Raw genomic sequence first — 15910 nt, forward strand, 5'->3', positions numbered from 1 at the left:
GGGAGTAACATTTGGATTTCTTATAAGGAACATTATCAAGTAGGTAGGTAACCAATGGTTGTCTCACCTCACATTTTTAGACTTTCTTAAGCCTGATTTACTGTCAGTTTTGGCCTGAGACAAATATTCAAATGGTAGTTTCATTATCTGAAAATATGGGAGTAACATTTGGATTTCTTCTAAGGAACATTATCAAGTAGGTAACCAATGGTTGTCTCACCTCACATTTTTAGACTTTCTTAAGCCTGATTTACTGTCAGTTTTGGCCTGAGACAAATATTCAAATTTGATAATCGTCTATGGTTAATTACTAACACAGGAGCTAATATTGAGATCTTTTACCTACTACTCAAGTTTTATTTATTTACAGCCAGGTTAGCCAGCTTGGTTGGTAGCACATCTGCCTTGTAAATACTAGGCTATAGGTTTGATTCCTAACCAGGGTATTTTTTTTCTGAATGGGTAGGTACTTAATGTTTGGTTTTGGAACAACAATCTCCTATCCTGTCTTCCTTCTCTTTGATTTTGGGATGACAAGACCTTAGCAGTTACAGTTTCCTCTATCAAACCTCTTAAAAAAAGGGACCCTAGAAGGATATAGGTACCTGCCTATGAAATTGTCTTTAAAAATTGTTAAATAAATCAGTCTAAAATATTTTCTTCATCCTCCAGTGTTTTGTTAATAAGTCTAAGGTTTTCTGTTAAGGAGGAGACACAATCAAGTAATCGATCTCAGATCACAGATGTATGGTTTTCTTATTGCCAGTAGATCATAGAAACATTGATTTCAAAGCCGGTGATAAAACAACCCAATGGGAAATGGTTTTCACACAAGAAGGGCATAACCCTAATTGAGCAAAACATTGCTTTTCTCTTCAGGACATTGTTAAGAATCAGTTACAATAATAATAAATTTTATATCTCCATTAGACTTTTCTTAGCAATTTTGCACTCTAGAAATGATTTCTATGCTTATCTTTTATTAATTAATTAATTACTCAATTTTATTCCAGTAATGATTGATTACTCTGTAACTTGCAACCCAGTTATCCAGTTTTTGTCTTTTGGCAATCATGTTAGAAACTTATGTGTAAAGTGTTTAAAAAAACAATGCCTTTTTGATTGAACTCTATTCATTAAAGTTTATAATTATGTGTTAATTTGAAACTGTTATTACCCTCTCAATTTGTTTTTTCTCAAGAATGTAATGTTTCCCCAACTAACGAACATGGATTGAGTAATGAAGAAATGAAATTTGTTGAAAATGCAGCTTCATTGAGTGAGGACAAACACAAGAACAAAAGTACCTCACCATCATGTATAAAAATGACAGATCAAGCACAACATTTGAATGGAGATGTTAACAATATCAAAGTCACTGTGAATGGAAACTTCACTCCAAAGAAACATACCAGTCAAGGACATCCTAATCACAACAACAGTGCAGACGTGGAATCTGGTGGAACAACCTTGGGTGGAGGGAGATTGAAATTTTTCAAAGGTAAGAAACAAGTTGACTGACTGTACTGTTCTTCCTCTCTGCATTCCTCAAACCTAAAAGTTTAGCAAAGAACACTACCTATCCCCTTTCAGCCAAAATGAATTGAGTTGATAAGGTATGCTTATAATCAGTGAGTAAGTCATGTTTTTCAAATAAGTAAGTACTTACCTAGAGATGAGAGATATTATTTTCTTGTAATATGGTGTTCTTATAAAGGTAGGTACCTACTATTTAGAAATTTCCTAAAGATTACCTACCCCAGGCAATATATTTGCCTTTTGTAGGTACATAGTTTCTTGTACTTATTTAGGTACATTTAGAGTCTTAAGTAAATAGATAAGATGTTTTCTAAGTACCTACCTACTTATTTGACTTCATAGAAATTGAGTATTTCATGGAAAATTACTAATAATGAAAAGGTGAGAACACAACTTCTTTTTTGTTTTTATCATGTCTAATGAGAACTAACCAAAGGAAATATTTTTCTTTGCTTACCTAAGTACTTACCTACTTAACACCCTTATGTAAGTAAGTATTTAAGTACCTATCTATCTATTTATTTTCCAAATTTAATTGATAGCTCAAAATCAATTTGTTTTCTGAATTTATTCAACACCCTTAAGTACTTACTATATTAAATTTGTCTTCCTACACCTACCTACTTATTACAGCTGTTCCTTGTTTATTACCAATGCATCACTACCTAGCTACCTTCATAGGTATCAAGTTGGTAGCTCATCTTACCTACAACTTTAAATTTGTGCCTAAAGTGCTTTCTTCTCATGGAATTAAGTACTAATACCTACTTAATTATTTAACAAATTATCTAATCATATATGTGCCTACTTGGTTAATTCTTTACTTTAGGTACCTACAAATAGTCTCAATTTTGGTACCTAATTAATAGATATTTGCAGTGTTACCTTCTGTACGCCAGTATGATTGGTAGGTACTGCTCTCACCAGACTGTGGAGGCTGCTTATAAGAATAAGTATGTTGCAGTGTTACCTTCTGTACGCCAGTATGATTGGTAGGTACTGCTCTCACCAGACTGTGGAGGCTGCTTATAAGAATAAGTATGTTAAGTACCTAGGTAACCAAGTGACTAAATAGCTATACAAGTACATTTACTTAGTTGAATACTTGCACTAGAAAGTAAGTATTCATTGCTTAAGTACCTAGGTAACCAAGTGACTAAATAGCTATACAAGTACATTTACTTAGTTGAATACTTGCACTAGAAAGTAAGTATTCATTGAATAGTTTCGATCAATAATATAGGTAATGCTATCAGAATGTGAGCGAAATCTAATGCTACTGGTCTGCACTATTGAACCAGACAGCCAAGTGCCATAATAAATCTAAAAGTTGCCATTTATAGACCAACATTGACACCTGATCCTAAACCAGCAAAAGTCATTTAAGTAAAAGAAATCGTATCAGTAATTATAGGTAATTAGTAGGTACCTACGTATAATTTATTCCAATAGTGTTGACCCAGCATCTACGTTATCGCCCATCTAATGACGGACATACTTAAGGGATGGAGATGCTACTTTACAGACCTCAAGCGTCTAATGTAGCAGTTATTTCATTGCTACGAAATAAAAACGGCGGTGAAACACTCATCTTCTCCGTTGAGTAGGTATGAGTACACTCCGAATTCAAAGCACAGGTTGGAAATACATAAGTACTTGAATTCTGTCAGGAATTGAACCTGGAATAGGTACTAAGTATAGTAGGTACCCACTTGGCCACGAAGATTGCTGTCGACGAAAAATAGATTCACTTCAACAGCAGATTACCTAATATACTTACCCTTACCTATGTACTGACTTGGCGTTACCTAGCTGTTGTTTTCATGAGATTCGGTGCCCCCCCTTACCAGCCACAGTTTCGACAACGCCGGGGTTTTGAACCCAAGACCCCCTGCATTTGATGTCTATTTGATGACCATTATCAGAAGTTGAAAGCTTTTGAATTGAAAATAAATAAAACAGGAGTAGGCACCTTCTTGAGTAGGTATTTTCAACGTATGTAGTTATCGACCTGAAGTTTAAGTCGAATTGTAAATGGAGAATAGCGGTGGCATGTGCCTGAAGTGAACGGAACAGTCTGAATTCTTTGTTTGGGTTTCTGGTGCTTGCAATTGGTTGTAAAACTGATTTTGTTGAGTTATGTTCGAGTAATGGTATGGCTTAAGCCTAGCACGAGCACTCAGCGGAACACCGTACAACAGCACAAGACCTATTGTAACAGAACGAAAATCTCGTAGTTGTATTCAAAGTGAGCTCACCAAGTATTCATTTACTTTCTTGAAGAATGGTCTGAAATGTATAAAAAAAAAGTTGAAGAATAATGATAATAATCATGATGAATAAAAAACAGAGTAAGAAACACCAGGGGCAATCATAATATATTTTATTTTTATCCTTGGAAACATGGCAGCTGGATCTCTCCACCAAGGCATTAGATTGGTCCGAGAGAAATGTACAAGAAAGTACGTACGCGAGTACTTCTTTGGTCCTCTGCCCCCTGCACCAATTCAGATCGGTTCATCATTTGAACATATAGAACAATTAGGTACCTACCTACCTACCTACCTACCTACCTACGAATTCTTCTTCTTTTTCTTCGCCTTTTCCCGTGTACAGACCCGGTCGGCGTTTTTCGTCAGCCTCTTTAGTCAGCCCTAATTAGGGTGATTGCTTTGAGCTGACATTTGATTTTGGCTACAAATTTTACGAGTGGATGCCCTTCGCACCTACCTACTAATGAAATTTAAATTAAAGTGACCCTCGTAGTTGTTAAGGGATTTTAGGATTAGGGTTTAGGGACGGGGACCCTACTATAGGGATTTATTCGGGAATATTGGTACTTACTTCGTTATTGCCTTGGATACGTAGATTGCTCACAAATCAGTAAACATCAAGAGAAAGCTCTGTTGGTTTTGTCGATTTTTTTTCCTATTTTAGGATTAGGGTTTAGGGACGGGGACCCTACTATAGGGATTTATTCGGGAATATTGGTACTTAAGTACTTCGTTATTGCCTTGGATACGTAGATTGCTCACAAATCAGTAAACATCAAGAGAAAGCTCTGTTGGTTTTGTCGATTTTTTTTCCTCCATGTAATGTAGCAAAAACTGTTTATGGGGAAAACCTATCGAAATAGAAGAAGCTACTTGCGCTACGTGCAGTTTAAGCAAATTTCAGAAAGTAGTGGGTAAATACCTATAATTATATGATTTAGTAGGTACCACAGGAAAACAAAGGGATTTTTTTTTTTTTGTTTTACCTTAAAGGTCAAAGTAACGAATTAGGTACAGGTAGGAATCTAAGTACGTATTTATTTGAACCGTCCAAATCTCGCCTCAAGTCAATAGAAAGAAGGTCAGAATTCAAGTTTCCAAGTTACAATAACCATTCAGACGACAGCTTTTTTTCTTCCAAGTATCAATTTCGTGGGTTTCGCCAAGGTGTAAATCTAGTCAGCGACGAAAACCACAGGAAACTTGCCTCAGTAAACTCGAAGCTACGCTGGTCTTTCTACTCTCTGAGGTCAGTGTAACTTGAGTGTACTAGATTCCGAGCCATGTCTGGGTTGAGCACACTTTGTGTACTAGCTGTGGACGGGCTCGCTCACAGCTCAGAAGTTCAGAATACAAAACTGGATACTGAGAGGATCGAACCCAGGCCCGGTAGCTGGGAGGACCACGGGATGGACCGTTTGTCGGAAACAGTGTTGAGGTTTCCATCAATGAAGAAGAATGTTTCATATTCGACTAATTATTAAGTAGCTTTTGTTATCCGACTTTATAACTAGCGAGCCTACCACTTTCTGATAAATGAAAGGTTTCCAATTCATCCACATGAAGATGAGCAGGGAAGGAGCTTTTTTCCAGTCCATGTGGACTAGTAAGTCCCATTACATCTACCGTGGCTTGGGCTTCGTCCTTGAGACTCTTTCATAGTTTCATCCATATTAAAACAATCACGTACCACCTTACCAGTTAGTCCTCTTCTAAAACTTTGAAATCATTTTCAAAATCCATCCCAGAGAAAATCTTTATCCAAGTTGGTGCAGGCAGCTTTGCATCAAAATTTGAAAAAGCATCACAATTCATGGAAGCTCACCCATTTTATGGTCAAGGTGCCTATAATATAGTCAAGGCCCCCTTTATAGGTCCCCATATTATGGCCAGGGCCCCCTATCTCCGGATAGGGGCTCGTCCCCCCATGTAGGACAGGGCCTGAGGTATAGCTAGAAGTACAGCACGATCACGCTATATGCATAATGCGCACGCGTTCGTATTTATCTAGGACCTAATTGTTTACCAGGCGTAACATATACACGCCACACTTACAGGGTCCAGCGTGGACCTGTGCGCGTATTGGGGGGGGGGAGATCCCAAGACGTCGATACACGTAGCAGGTCGTTTAATTTAAGATTTTAATTAAGTGATGTATCTTTTGTAATTTCATGTTTTTTTTTCTTTTTTTTCTCAGTCGGACTGTTATGTAGGTACTAGGTATAGGTACATTTTAATTTCGTTTTGAACTCTAGGTATTGGCTATCCGGCAATCCGGTACCTATTCTGACATAGCCATAAGTCGAAAACCATTTAAATTCCCAAGTGTTAACTTCCTTCGTCGCTACTGCAATCAGTATAGCTGATTTTTCCTTTTCTTTTATGTCAACTATTTCAATAGGAATGTTCTGTGCTACTACACCCTTTCCAAACTTTACCGTTCTAAAGGTGTGTCCAAACATAGTCGACCGGCCGTTGATCGATCGACGACGAGGAAAATCGATGTTCTCGAGGCAGTGTGGACGTGTCAGTCGACATAGCAACTATTTTTGGACACACCTTAAGCCAACTATTAGATATTCGTTCAAGGCTCCGCAAGAAAAGATGGTCTCCAACATCCTTCAATCCCTTGAGGTCCTTAATTAAACTTTCTAGGTCCCCCGGACAGGTTAAATCCTCCTCATTGAACCCGGTATGCATTGGAAAATAATTGACCTGGATCAAATTATACCGAGTTTGTCCTGCAATCAGTATGGCTGATTTTTCCTTTTATGTCAGCGATTCCGATAATAATGTTCTGTGCTACTACTCATCTACTCAACCCTTTCCAAACATAGCCGTCGAGCGATATCGATCGACGAGGAAAATCTAGGTCGTCAAGGCAGTGTGGACGTGTTAGTCGACATCGCAACTAACACCTTAAGCCAACTATTTGTTCAAGGCTCCGCAGGAAAAGATGGTCTCCAACATCCTTCAATCCCTTGAAGTCCGTATTTAAACTTTTTAGGTCCCCCGGACAGGTTAAATCCTCCTCATTGAACCCGGTATGCATTGGAAAATAATTGACCTGGATCAAATTATACCGAGTTTGTGAACTCTCTTGCCATCAAGTTCCTTCCTACTGTTAGCTTCAGGCCCGGGTTTCGGAACAGAATTTTGAGAGGGGAGAAGAGAGCGCAACCCTGTATCTGTTGGAGCAGAGGGAATCCAAAATAAATCGGTTAAACTGCTTAGAGAAATAAGGGCTTGTAGAAGATTCAACAAATAGTAATGACTATGACTGGATATGGACCTAAAACAGGCGTAATTGAGACGTTAATAAAGATCGCAAAGGGAAAGTCTGAGCAGGGTAAGACGGTAAGAAGGCCTCCGTTTGTTCCTCTAATCCTGCGGCCCCTTAAAAGCATGAGGCCCCGACCTCTACCACAACCGAAATCCGCGCCTGATTCGCTGTGTTATTTCTACATGTTATAGCTCGTGCCCACTGTTAGCTGTTATGTAGAGTTCTCTATAGTTATACATAGTTCTCTATAGTATATGTGTAGAGTTCTCTATAGTATGTTGCTTAGCTCGTGCTCCATGTCTTATGACTAGTGAGATACACTCCCTAAAATCTATCTTGTATACAGGGTGTTGTGTAGAGTTCTCTATAGTATGTTGCTTAGCTTGTGCTCCATGTCTTATGACTATTGAGATACACTCCCTAATCTATTTTGTATACAGGGTGTTGTGTAGAGTTCTCTATAGCAGGGGTTCCAGCTCGTGCTGTTTATTATAACTATTAATATATTAATAATATCCCTGAATACCTTGTTTGTCCTCCTTGAATGTGACTAAAAAGCCCCTTTACCCCAACAGTCTAACGGGTCTCATTATTTTATGGATTTATAATTAATTATACTAATGAGCTTTTTTCTTCTGTCATGCATTATTTTAACTGGATGGACTGATATTGATTTGATGATGTAACTAATTCGAATGTATTTTTTTCTCTTCCTTTTCAGATGTTCCTTTAAATTTGTCCAAGAATGCTGGGTGAGCCAAGGCTAAAATGGATTCTGAAGACACGGATGTCCGAATCGAAGAAAAGCAGACAAGATCCTGATAAAATGGACTAATGGGACCAGATGGTGCGTGGGTTATCGGATTAGAGCGCCTATTGGAAAGGATGAAATGAAACATTGAACATTATTCCAAAATATTTTTTGTTAAAGGACAACCTCCCTTTCGAAGGGCTATTTATTAATTCAGAACAAACACATTTCAAGTAGGGACCTACATACTTGCATAAATACTGTGGTACTAGTGGTACCTAAGTAAAAGTAAGACAAATGACCAATGTTCATAGTAGTGTTTGACACTTAAATTCTTCCTCAAGGGTCGCCCCTCCTCCTATTGTAGATGCTAGGTACTTACAAGCTTACAACTTACAACCCAAGTACTTACACTATTGAACATAAAAAAACAACTCTGTACATAAAATGCACCTGGGTAGGTGTGTACAATGAGCAATGTGCATTATGATTATTGTGAATTATATGTTGCAGAAAGTTGCTATTTATTTATTTATTTAATTTAAAGAAGCATGGGGATTGACTCTTTTCTTGCTTGAATCTCAATATTTTCCTACAATGTCTGTGAACATCATTATTGCATTAGCCATTACTAAAAATGAAATGTGTAAAAAAGTCCACTCCCCTGTTTTTATTTTAATTTTGAAAATCTGTCTTTCCTTTTGGAAAGTTCAATTTCACTCCCAATAATAACACTGGTACTTTCAAGTAGAGCTCGTGTTAGTGTGTTGTCATAAGGATTGAATGCAAAGTGATTTGTTCGGAGTGTGATTTGTAGAGGTAAGATTTTCGGTTTGTTTGCAGAAGGATTCCAGTTCAATTCTTGAATATTATTATGTAGCTTTGAAAAAGTAACACTTATTTTATTATTTATCTTTACTCATGTACCTACCCTCTTACACTTTTATACTTATTTTTACTTACCTCCTATTGAACTTGATTATAATGTCATCCCTCCCATACTCCCATTCTCTCCTTCCTTCTTCCTATTTAGAGCTAACTGTAACTGCCAAGGTCTTATCATTGGATAGAGCTAACTGTAACTGCCAAGGTCTTATCATCCCAAAGTCGAAAAGAGAAGGAAGATGGGAGTAGAAGAAAGCCAGCCGTTCCGAGAACGAACATCATCCGCTCTGAACAAGAAACTAAAAGAAAATCATGTAAAGTACATATCGTTATGTACCTCACCTGTGTGTCAACTTCTTTTAAATCAAAGACAGGACCTGTGAAAGGACTTTTTTCTTTTCTTTTTTTTTTACTGTGAACTCCATCTGAGGTTTGAAAATAAATTGCTATAAAAATGTTTATTGGTTTTGTGTTACTGGACTAAGACTCAATTTTATTAGACACCCCCTATGTAAAATTAAGTCGGTTTCAATGTCTGATCTGTCAGTCGTTCCTTGGCTCAAATATTTCATCTGATCTCTTATCTGATTTTGGTCTAAGGATATACAATCTGCAGTCAACCAATGAGATTTGAGATCATTTTCTTTTTATTATTATTATTATCATTTTCAATTTAACCAAAAATGACTGGACTTTAGGGAACATTTTTGTTTAGACGTTGAATGTGGCATAGTCACTGCTAATGACTGGCTGTAAACCAAATTACTTTGTTAAGGTCAGTATCACGTGCGCAAATGTTTTGGAAGTTATAAAGATGCGCAACGCGCAACATTTTCAAGTGTCATAATATGCCCCTTTCATGCGAAAATGAAAGCTGTATGTTTCGTCATTCATTGAGTCGTACGTACATAATTTTTTTACTCCTGCCATACAAGCGTCCGTTTTTTTTTTTTTTTTTTTTTTTTTTTTTGGGGGATGCCAAGAAAATCTCGTGTATTCCTGGTAGAGGGTTGGTTTAAAAACAACTCAACAGTTGGTTTCTTGTCTTCTGCAATATACTTACATCTAAGGCCAGATTGACAAGACTAGTATGTTAATACAGATTGTGTGTTGTGTCTGTTCCTTACAGTGTCGGACGATAACTCCTCAGTGCAATCTTCACCCTGGCAACGAGATCATTGCTGGAAACAAACCTCCCCTCGTAAGAACATTAGCTCCGAGCTTGAGTTCTTTCTTCATCTTCCCCATAAACCACGCCACTACACTTTCTGTAGCAAGTCCGTCCGTAGGAAATACAGACGTCCTATGGATACGACACTTGTACAGTTAAACCCTCAACCCGTTGCCTCTGGCCCTGTACAAACCAAACTCAAGACTGAACATAGAAGTGTAAAGACCTTGGCGCATCTCACCCATATCCTGTGGGAGAGAGCACTCAAACACAACGAGTCACCTCCTAGACCTGAGATCCTCACACTCAGGAAGAGAATACTCAAGGAGTTGGAGAAAGTTAGTCTGGAAGATTTAGGGGGTAGCAAGAGACGTGCCAAAACCTCTCATGTGAGCTCCCCCGGTCCCCCAACGCCTGCTGCCCCTGGTCCTAAACCTCTTAGTAGCCACAGCATTACCGCTATCCTAGGCCGTGATGTAAAGACTGAAGACTCCAAGGATAATCATAAGGAGAGAGAGTGTTCCCCTAGCTTTCTACGAACATTACTCAAATCTCCACACAGTGATTCTGCAGACTCGAGACCTAGCTCTTCCTCCTCCCGCCCTCCTAGTGCTCATGCCCCTCCTCCTCCCCTTGTCTACCACCCCACACCTACCCCTGCCTACATCCCCTCCCCCTACTACCCCTACAGAAGTCCAGGACCCCTATGGACCGTACAGTATTTACCTCGTACCCCGTTACCTCTGTACCCGAGTACATCTTGGATGCCTCTAGCTTCAACGCCCTGGGTAGCCCCTCCCCTCTCTCATCCACCCCTGCATGGATATATCAAGCAGGAAGACTCGGGAGGTAAGTAACAACCTGTAGGTAAGACAAAACTGTCTAGAGCAGGGATTTCCAACTAGCGAATTTAGGTAAAAGCCAAGGCTTCCATGTTAATGTTCTTTTGCCCCCATCTCATATTTAGAAGCCTTTTCATACTAAGATACCTAAACTATTATAACTAATGGTCTTTTTTTATACTGTTTGATATTTTTCAATTTCATATTTTTTTCTACAATTTTGTTACAGATAATATATATTTTTGTATTTATTGTACAAACCATTTATTTATATTTACTAGTTTTTTCGTGTATTAAAAATAAAAAATCATTATTAATCTTTTGTATCTAAACCAACAAAAAATAAAATAATATACTTTTTTATATGACTTTGAATGAGCTTGTAATTCTTCATCTTGTATTACTTCAATTTTCCATTTACAGGTAGGATATTTCACAACAAACTGTGCCCTATTTCTTTGTAGGTATGTCCCACTGTAACTTCTTTTCTCATTCGCTCCCCATATCTGGTAGGTAATAAATTGCCCTCACGAGGCTGAGTGCAGCCTGAGTTGCAGGAACAAATTTATGTACCTACCACCTACCTAGATGAAAAGTGTCCGCGGGCCGGGTCTCGAGAAATGTACGGTTCAAAAAAGTAAAAAGAGTTCACATTTCTCAGGATTTTAGAATACATTTTTTTGCTAAAGGTCTTATGGTTCCGAAAGCGAAGAGAGAAGGAAAGGAAGACAGGATAGGACAAAGCTAGCCGTTCCGAGAACAAACCTTATCCTCACCAGGCGGGAATCGAACCCGCTCCCTAGCACTTAGTAGGCAGACGCGCTACCCTTCAAGCTAATGAGGCTTGAAGGCTGGCGAATAAATTTTGAACACACATGAGCTCTAATGTACAAAGCCACTTTACCCACTTTGGCTAAAGCTAAATAGAAAGATTTTTGTACAACTGGAACTACTCGTAATCTGTCTCAAGTAGACCTAACCAAAGGAACACCCTGTAGACAGCGAGATGGCGGTCTCTAGCGGAATTTAATTTGAACTACAACGCAAGACTGGCAAGACAACAACAAGTCCTCATTTTAAATTGTCCCTTGTTATCATGGGCCTTATTGTACACCAATGCCAGTCTAGTTAGCTTGATTGGTAGCGCGGCTGCCTTGTAAGCGCTAGGTCGCTGGTTCGATTCCCGGCCGGGGCGGATTTTTATCCTGAACGGATATGGTTCGTTCTCGGAACAGCTGGCTTTCTCCTGTCCTTCTTTCTTCGATTTCAGGACAATAAGACTTTACCACTTAGAGTTCCAATGTAGTCAGACCTTAATAAGTACCAAGGTGTCCTACAGTCTAGTAGGCTATTATAGCTATAACATTCCAATGGCCTAGCTGTCCATGTCAGACGCTACTACTCTGATGTACTCTCATGTATTATGCATCTAGCTTGGTCCGGTAGACATATTACGCATAGTGACGTGTGGACGAATAGTTTGCACCAAATTTGGGCACCCAGGAAATGCCTGTAATAAATTCTCAATGAGATTCCATACTCGTAACTGGAAATACTGTTCATAGTCAGTAATAGGAAATACATTAGTAATAGATTAGAACATAATGTAATGATATTAATAGATATTATTAACATATTAATAGTTATAATAAACTGCCCTTGGTAATGCTGTCCGGTCGAGACAGAAAAATCTTTTGTATTCCAGGCATCAGCAGCGTTCTCATTATTTTATGGATTTATAACTTTATTAGACTAATAGGGTTTTTCTTCTGTCATACATTATTTTAACTTGATGTACTGATATTGGATGCCGCAAGTAATTCGAATGTATTTTTCTCTCTTCCTTTTCAGATGTTCCTTTAAATTTGTCCAAGAATGCTGGGTGAGCCAAGGCTAAAATGGATTCTGAAGACACGGATGTCCGAATCGAAGAAAAGCAGACAAGATCCTCATAAAATGGACTAATGGGACCAGATGGTGCGTGGATAATCGGAATAGAGCGTCTATTGGAAAGGATGAAATGAAACATTGAACATTATTCCAAAATATTTTTTGTTAAAGGACAACCTCCCTTTCGAAGGGCTATTTATTTATTTATTTAATTTAAAGAAGCATGGGGATTGACTCTTTTCTTGCTTGAATCTCAATATTTTCCTACAATGTCTGTGAACATCATTATTGCATTAGCCATTACTAAAAATGAAATGTGTAAAAAAGTCCACTCCCCTGTTTTTATTTTAATTTTGAAAATCTGTCTTTCCTTTTGGAAAGTTCAATTTCACTCCCAATAATAACACTGGTACTTTCAAGTAGAGCTCGTGTTAGTGTGTTGTCATAAGGATTGAATGCAAAGTGATTTGTTAGGAGTGTGATTTGTAGAGGTAAGATTTTCGGTTTGTTTGCAGAAGGATTCCAGTTCAATTCTTGAATATTATTATGTAGCTTTGAAAACATAAAATGGACTAATGGGACCAGATGGTGCGTGGATAATCGGAATAGAGCGTCTATTGGAAAGGATGAAATGAAACATTGAACATTATTCCAAAATATTTTTTGTTAAAGGACAACCTCCCTTTCGAAGGGCTATTTATTACCTTATATTACTTCAATTTTCCATTTACAGGTAGGATATTTCACAACAAACTGTGCCCTATTTCTTTGTAGGTATGTCCCACTGTAACTTCTTTTCTCATTCGCTCCCCATATCTGGTAGGTAATAAATTGCCCTCACGAGGCTGAGTGCAGCCTGAGTTGCAGGAACAAATTTATGTACCTACCACCTACCTAGATGAAAAGTGTCCGCGGGCCGGGTCTCGAGAAATGTACGGTTCAAAAAAGTAAAAAGAGTTCACATTTCTCAGGATTTTAGAATACATTTTTTTGCTAAAGGTCTTATGGTTCCGAAAGCGAAGAGAGAAGGAAAGGAAGACAGGATAGGACAAAGCTAGCCGTTCCGAGAACAAACCTTATCCTCACCAGGCGGGAATCGAACCCGCTCCCTAGCACTTAGTAGGCAGACGCGCTACCCTTCAAGCTAATGAGGCTTGAAGGCTGGCGAATAAATTTTGAACACACATGAGCTCTAATGTACAAAGCCACTTTACCCACTTTGGCTAAAGCTAAATAGATAGATTTTTGTACAACTGGAACTACCTACTCGTAATCTGTCTCAAGTAGAACTAACCAAAGGAACAAACACCCTGTAGACAGCGAGATGGCGGTCTCTAGCGGAATTTAATTTGAACTACAACGCAAGACTGGCAAGACAACAACAAGAAAAAAATGGCGAGTTTTGTCTCTGTTTAGAGTGTTTAGTGCGGTGTCGGATCAAAAAGTTGTGAATTTTTTCAAATTTATTTTTCGTTTTTCCGAAATTCAAGTGGTAATTAATTAATTAATGAGCAAGGAAAATGTAAATCGCTGTTAGGACTTGAACCCCAGCCCCCCGGGGATTACAAGTCAGTCAAACCTTCTACTTTTGACTGGGACTGAATCTCCCTTAGTGTGAGTAATGTGAGTGTGAGTAATCATGGAAAGGTTGGGGACTGCTGTCCTAGTTGGTAAAGCTAAAGACTACAGTGAACTATAAGAGGACTGATCACATGGTCAAATAGTAACGACAGGTGTCGCAGTACAAGATGTTCATGGAAACATGGCATGGTCATTTTTTCCTCCCCTTATCCTTCCTCATGTCCTATTACATACTGGATATATAGGGAACCTGTACTGTACATGTACAATGTAATGAAAAAGTAAAATGGAATCAGTCCAAATTCTAAGATCGGTAAATAGGTAAAAATAAGGTCCCCGAGTACGAAAAAGTGATTTTAAGCCCAAGTTGTGGTCAACGATAGAAAATCCAAGTAAAAAAGTAAAATGGAATCAGTCCAAATTCCAAGATCGGTAAATAGGTAAAAATAAGGTCCCCGAGTACGAAAAAGTGATTTTAAGCCCAAGTTGTGGTCAACGATAGAAAATCCAAGTTCAAGTTATTGTCAACGAAAAACAAAGTAGGCAACACAGGGAAAATCTAGAGGATGAAGAAGAAAAGTACTTATTATACCTACTGTGAGAGAAAAAATACTTATTTTACCTACTGTAACCTAGTCATAGAAAATCTGAAATTTTTCCAGGCAAATGTCTAGTGGACCTGGATCTATGATGATGCTATCTCTCTTTGAGCCTCTGTTCTCTATATTTAGGTACTTTCTTCATGCTCTCTCTCTCTCTCTCTCTCTCTCTCTTTCTCTCTCTCTCTCTCTCTCTCTCTTTCTCTTTTTGCATCCCTTTCGTTCTCTTTCATCTCCTTATCTCTCTCTCTCTCTCCTCTTTCATCCCTTTCCTTCTTTTTCACTCTCTATCTCTCCCTCCTTTCACTCCCTCCCCCCCTCTCTTTCCTTTCTCACTCTGTCTTGTTAATAATGTATAGTCTCTTTGAACACTGCAAATGGTGTAGGACCTGTATGACAAGGAGAGAAGATTGTTGTGGGTGTGAGGAGGTCAGACGATGGAGAGAGAGAAAGAAAAAGAGAGGCGAGGAGAAGAGATTGAAACAGAGAAGAAGGGAAATGGAAAGAGACAGAGAAAGAGAATGGAAGGGAGGGAGGGAGAAAAAGAGAAAAGAGATAGAAAGAGAAAGGGGGAGAGAGAGACAGACCACCGCGTTGTATAATCATTTCCACCTCTTCCTTCTTCGTCTAATATATTTTGCACTCTGTTCTTTTTCTATACATTTATTACGTCCCTTTTAGTCTCTCCATTCTTTCGGAAAATTCCTGCTCTTCCCGAATTTTCCCCCCATTTTTTGTTCTTTGTTTTTCCTTCTTTATATAAACTTGACATATATGATTGGGCCATAGGTAGTTAGTGAATTCTTTTGAGAACTAGGCAAAATCGCTTGTTTCTGATATTACTTGACCATTTCTTCAATTCCTGCTCGGAAGATAATGGGCCAGAATTAAAACCGAGGTCTACTTCTTCAATGTCCAATGCCCCAATGTCTCTTTCTCTTGGTATGTTTTAGTAATTGATAGACATATCTTATTGCTAACATTGTGTTTAACTTTGGCGTTCCTCATTCGGCATGTTTTCCTCCACATTCATCCCCGAAAAGTTCTGTCTCCTGGGTAACTAACAAAGGATCCCAAATACCCCCTTGCCTCCTCA

At 38.5% G+C, this 15910-nt stretch overlaps 1 protein-coding gene across 1 annotated transcript; it reads left to right on the forward strand.

The window, feature by feature from the left end:
• Window positions 1-672: 672 nt before the first annotated feature.
• LOC103510941 (pollen-specific leucine-rich repeat extensin-like protein 1) lies at window positions 673-12778 on the forward strand. The gene is made up of 3 exons (XM_026824853.1): window positions 673-1512; window positions 9821-10751; window positions 12596-12778. Exons 1-3 carry the CDS (start codon window positions 1249-1251, stop codon window positions 12628-12630), a joined length of 1230 nt encoding a protein of 409 aa, XP_026680654.1. The 5' UTR covers window positions 673-1248; the 3' UTR covers window positions 12631-12778.
• Window positions 12779-15910: the final 3132 nt, after the last annotated feature.

This window comes from Diaphorina citri, unplaced genomic scaffold (assembly GCF_000475195.1).
Source record: "Diaphorina citri unplaced genomic scaffold, Diaci psyllid genome assembly version 1.1 scaffold658, whole genome shotgun sequence".
Lineage (NCBI taxonomy): Eukaryota > Metazoa > Arthropoda > Insecta > Hemiptera > Psyllidae > Diaphorina > Diaphorina citri.

What these genes read in the sequence shown, in the direction of transcription:
- LOC103510941 (XM_026824853.1), top strand. Translation starts at nt 1,249, where the DNA reads ATGAAATTTGTTGAAAATGCAGCTTCATTGAGTGAGGACAAACACAAG. An exon ending in TTTTCAAAGGTAAGAAACAA is followed by an intron (nt 1,513 to 9,820) that starts GTTGACTGACTG and finishes TGACAAGACTAG; the next exon opens with TATGTTAATACAGATTGTGT. An exon ending in CAAGCAGGAAGACTCGGGAG is followed by an intron (nt 10,752 to 12,595) that starts GTAAGTAACAAC and finishes CTTCCTTTTCAG; the next exon opens with ATGTTCCTTTAAATTTGTCC.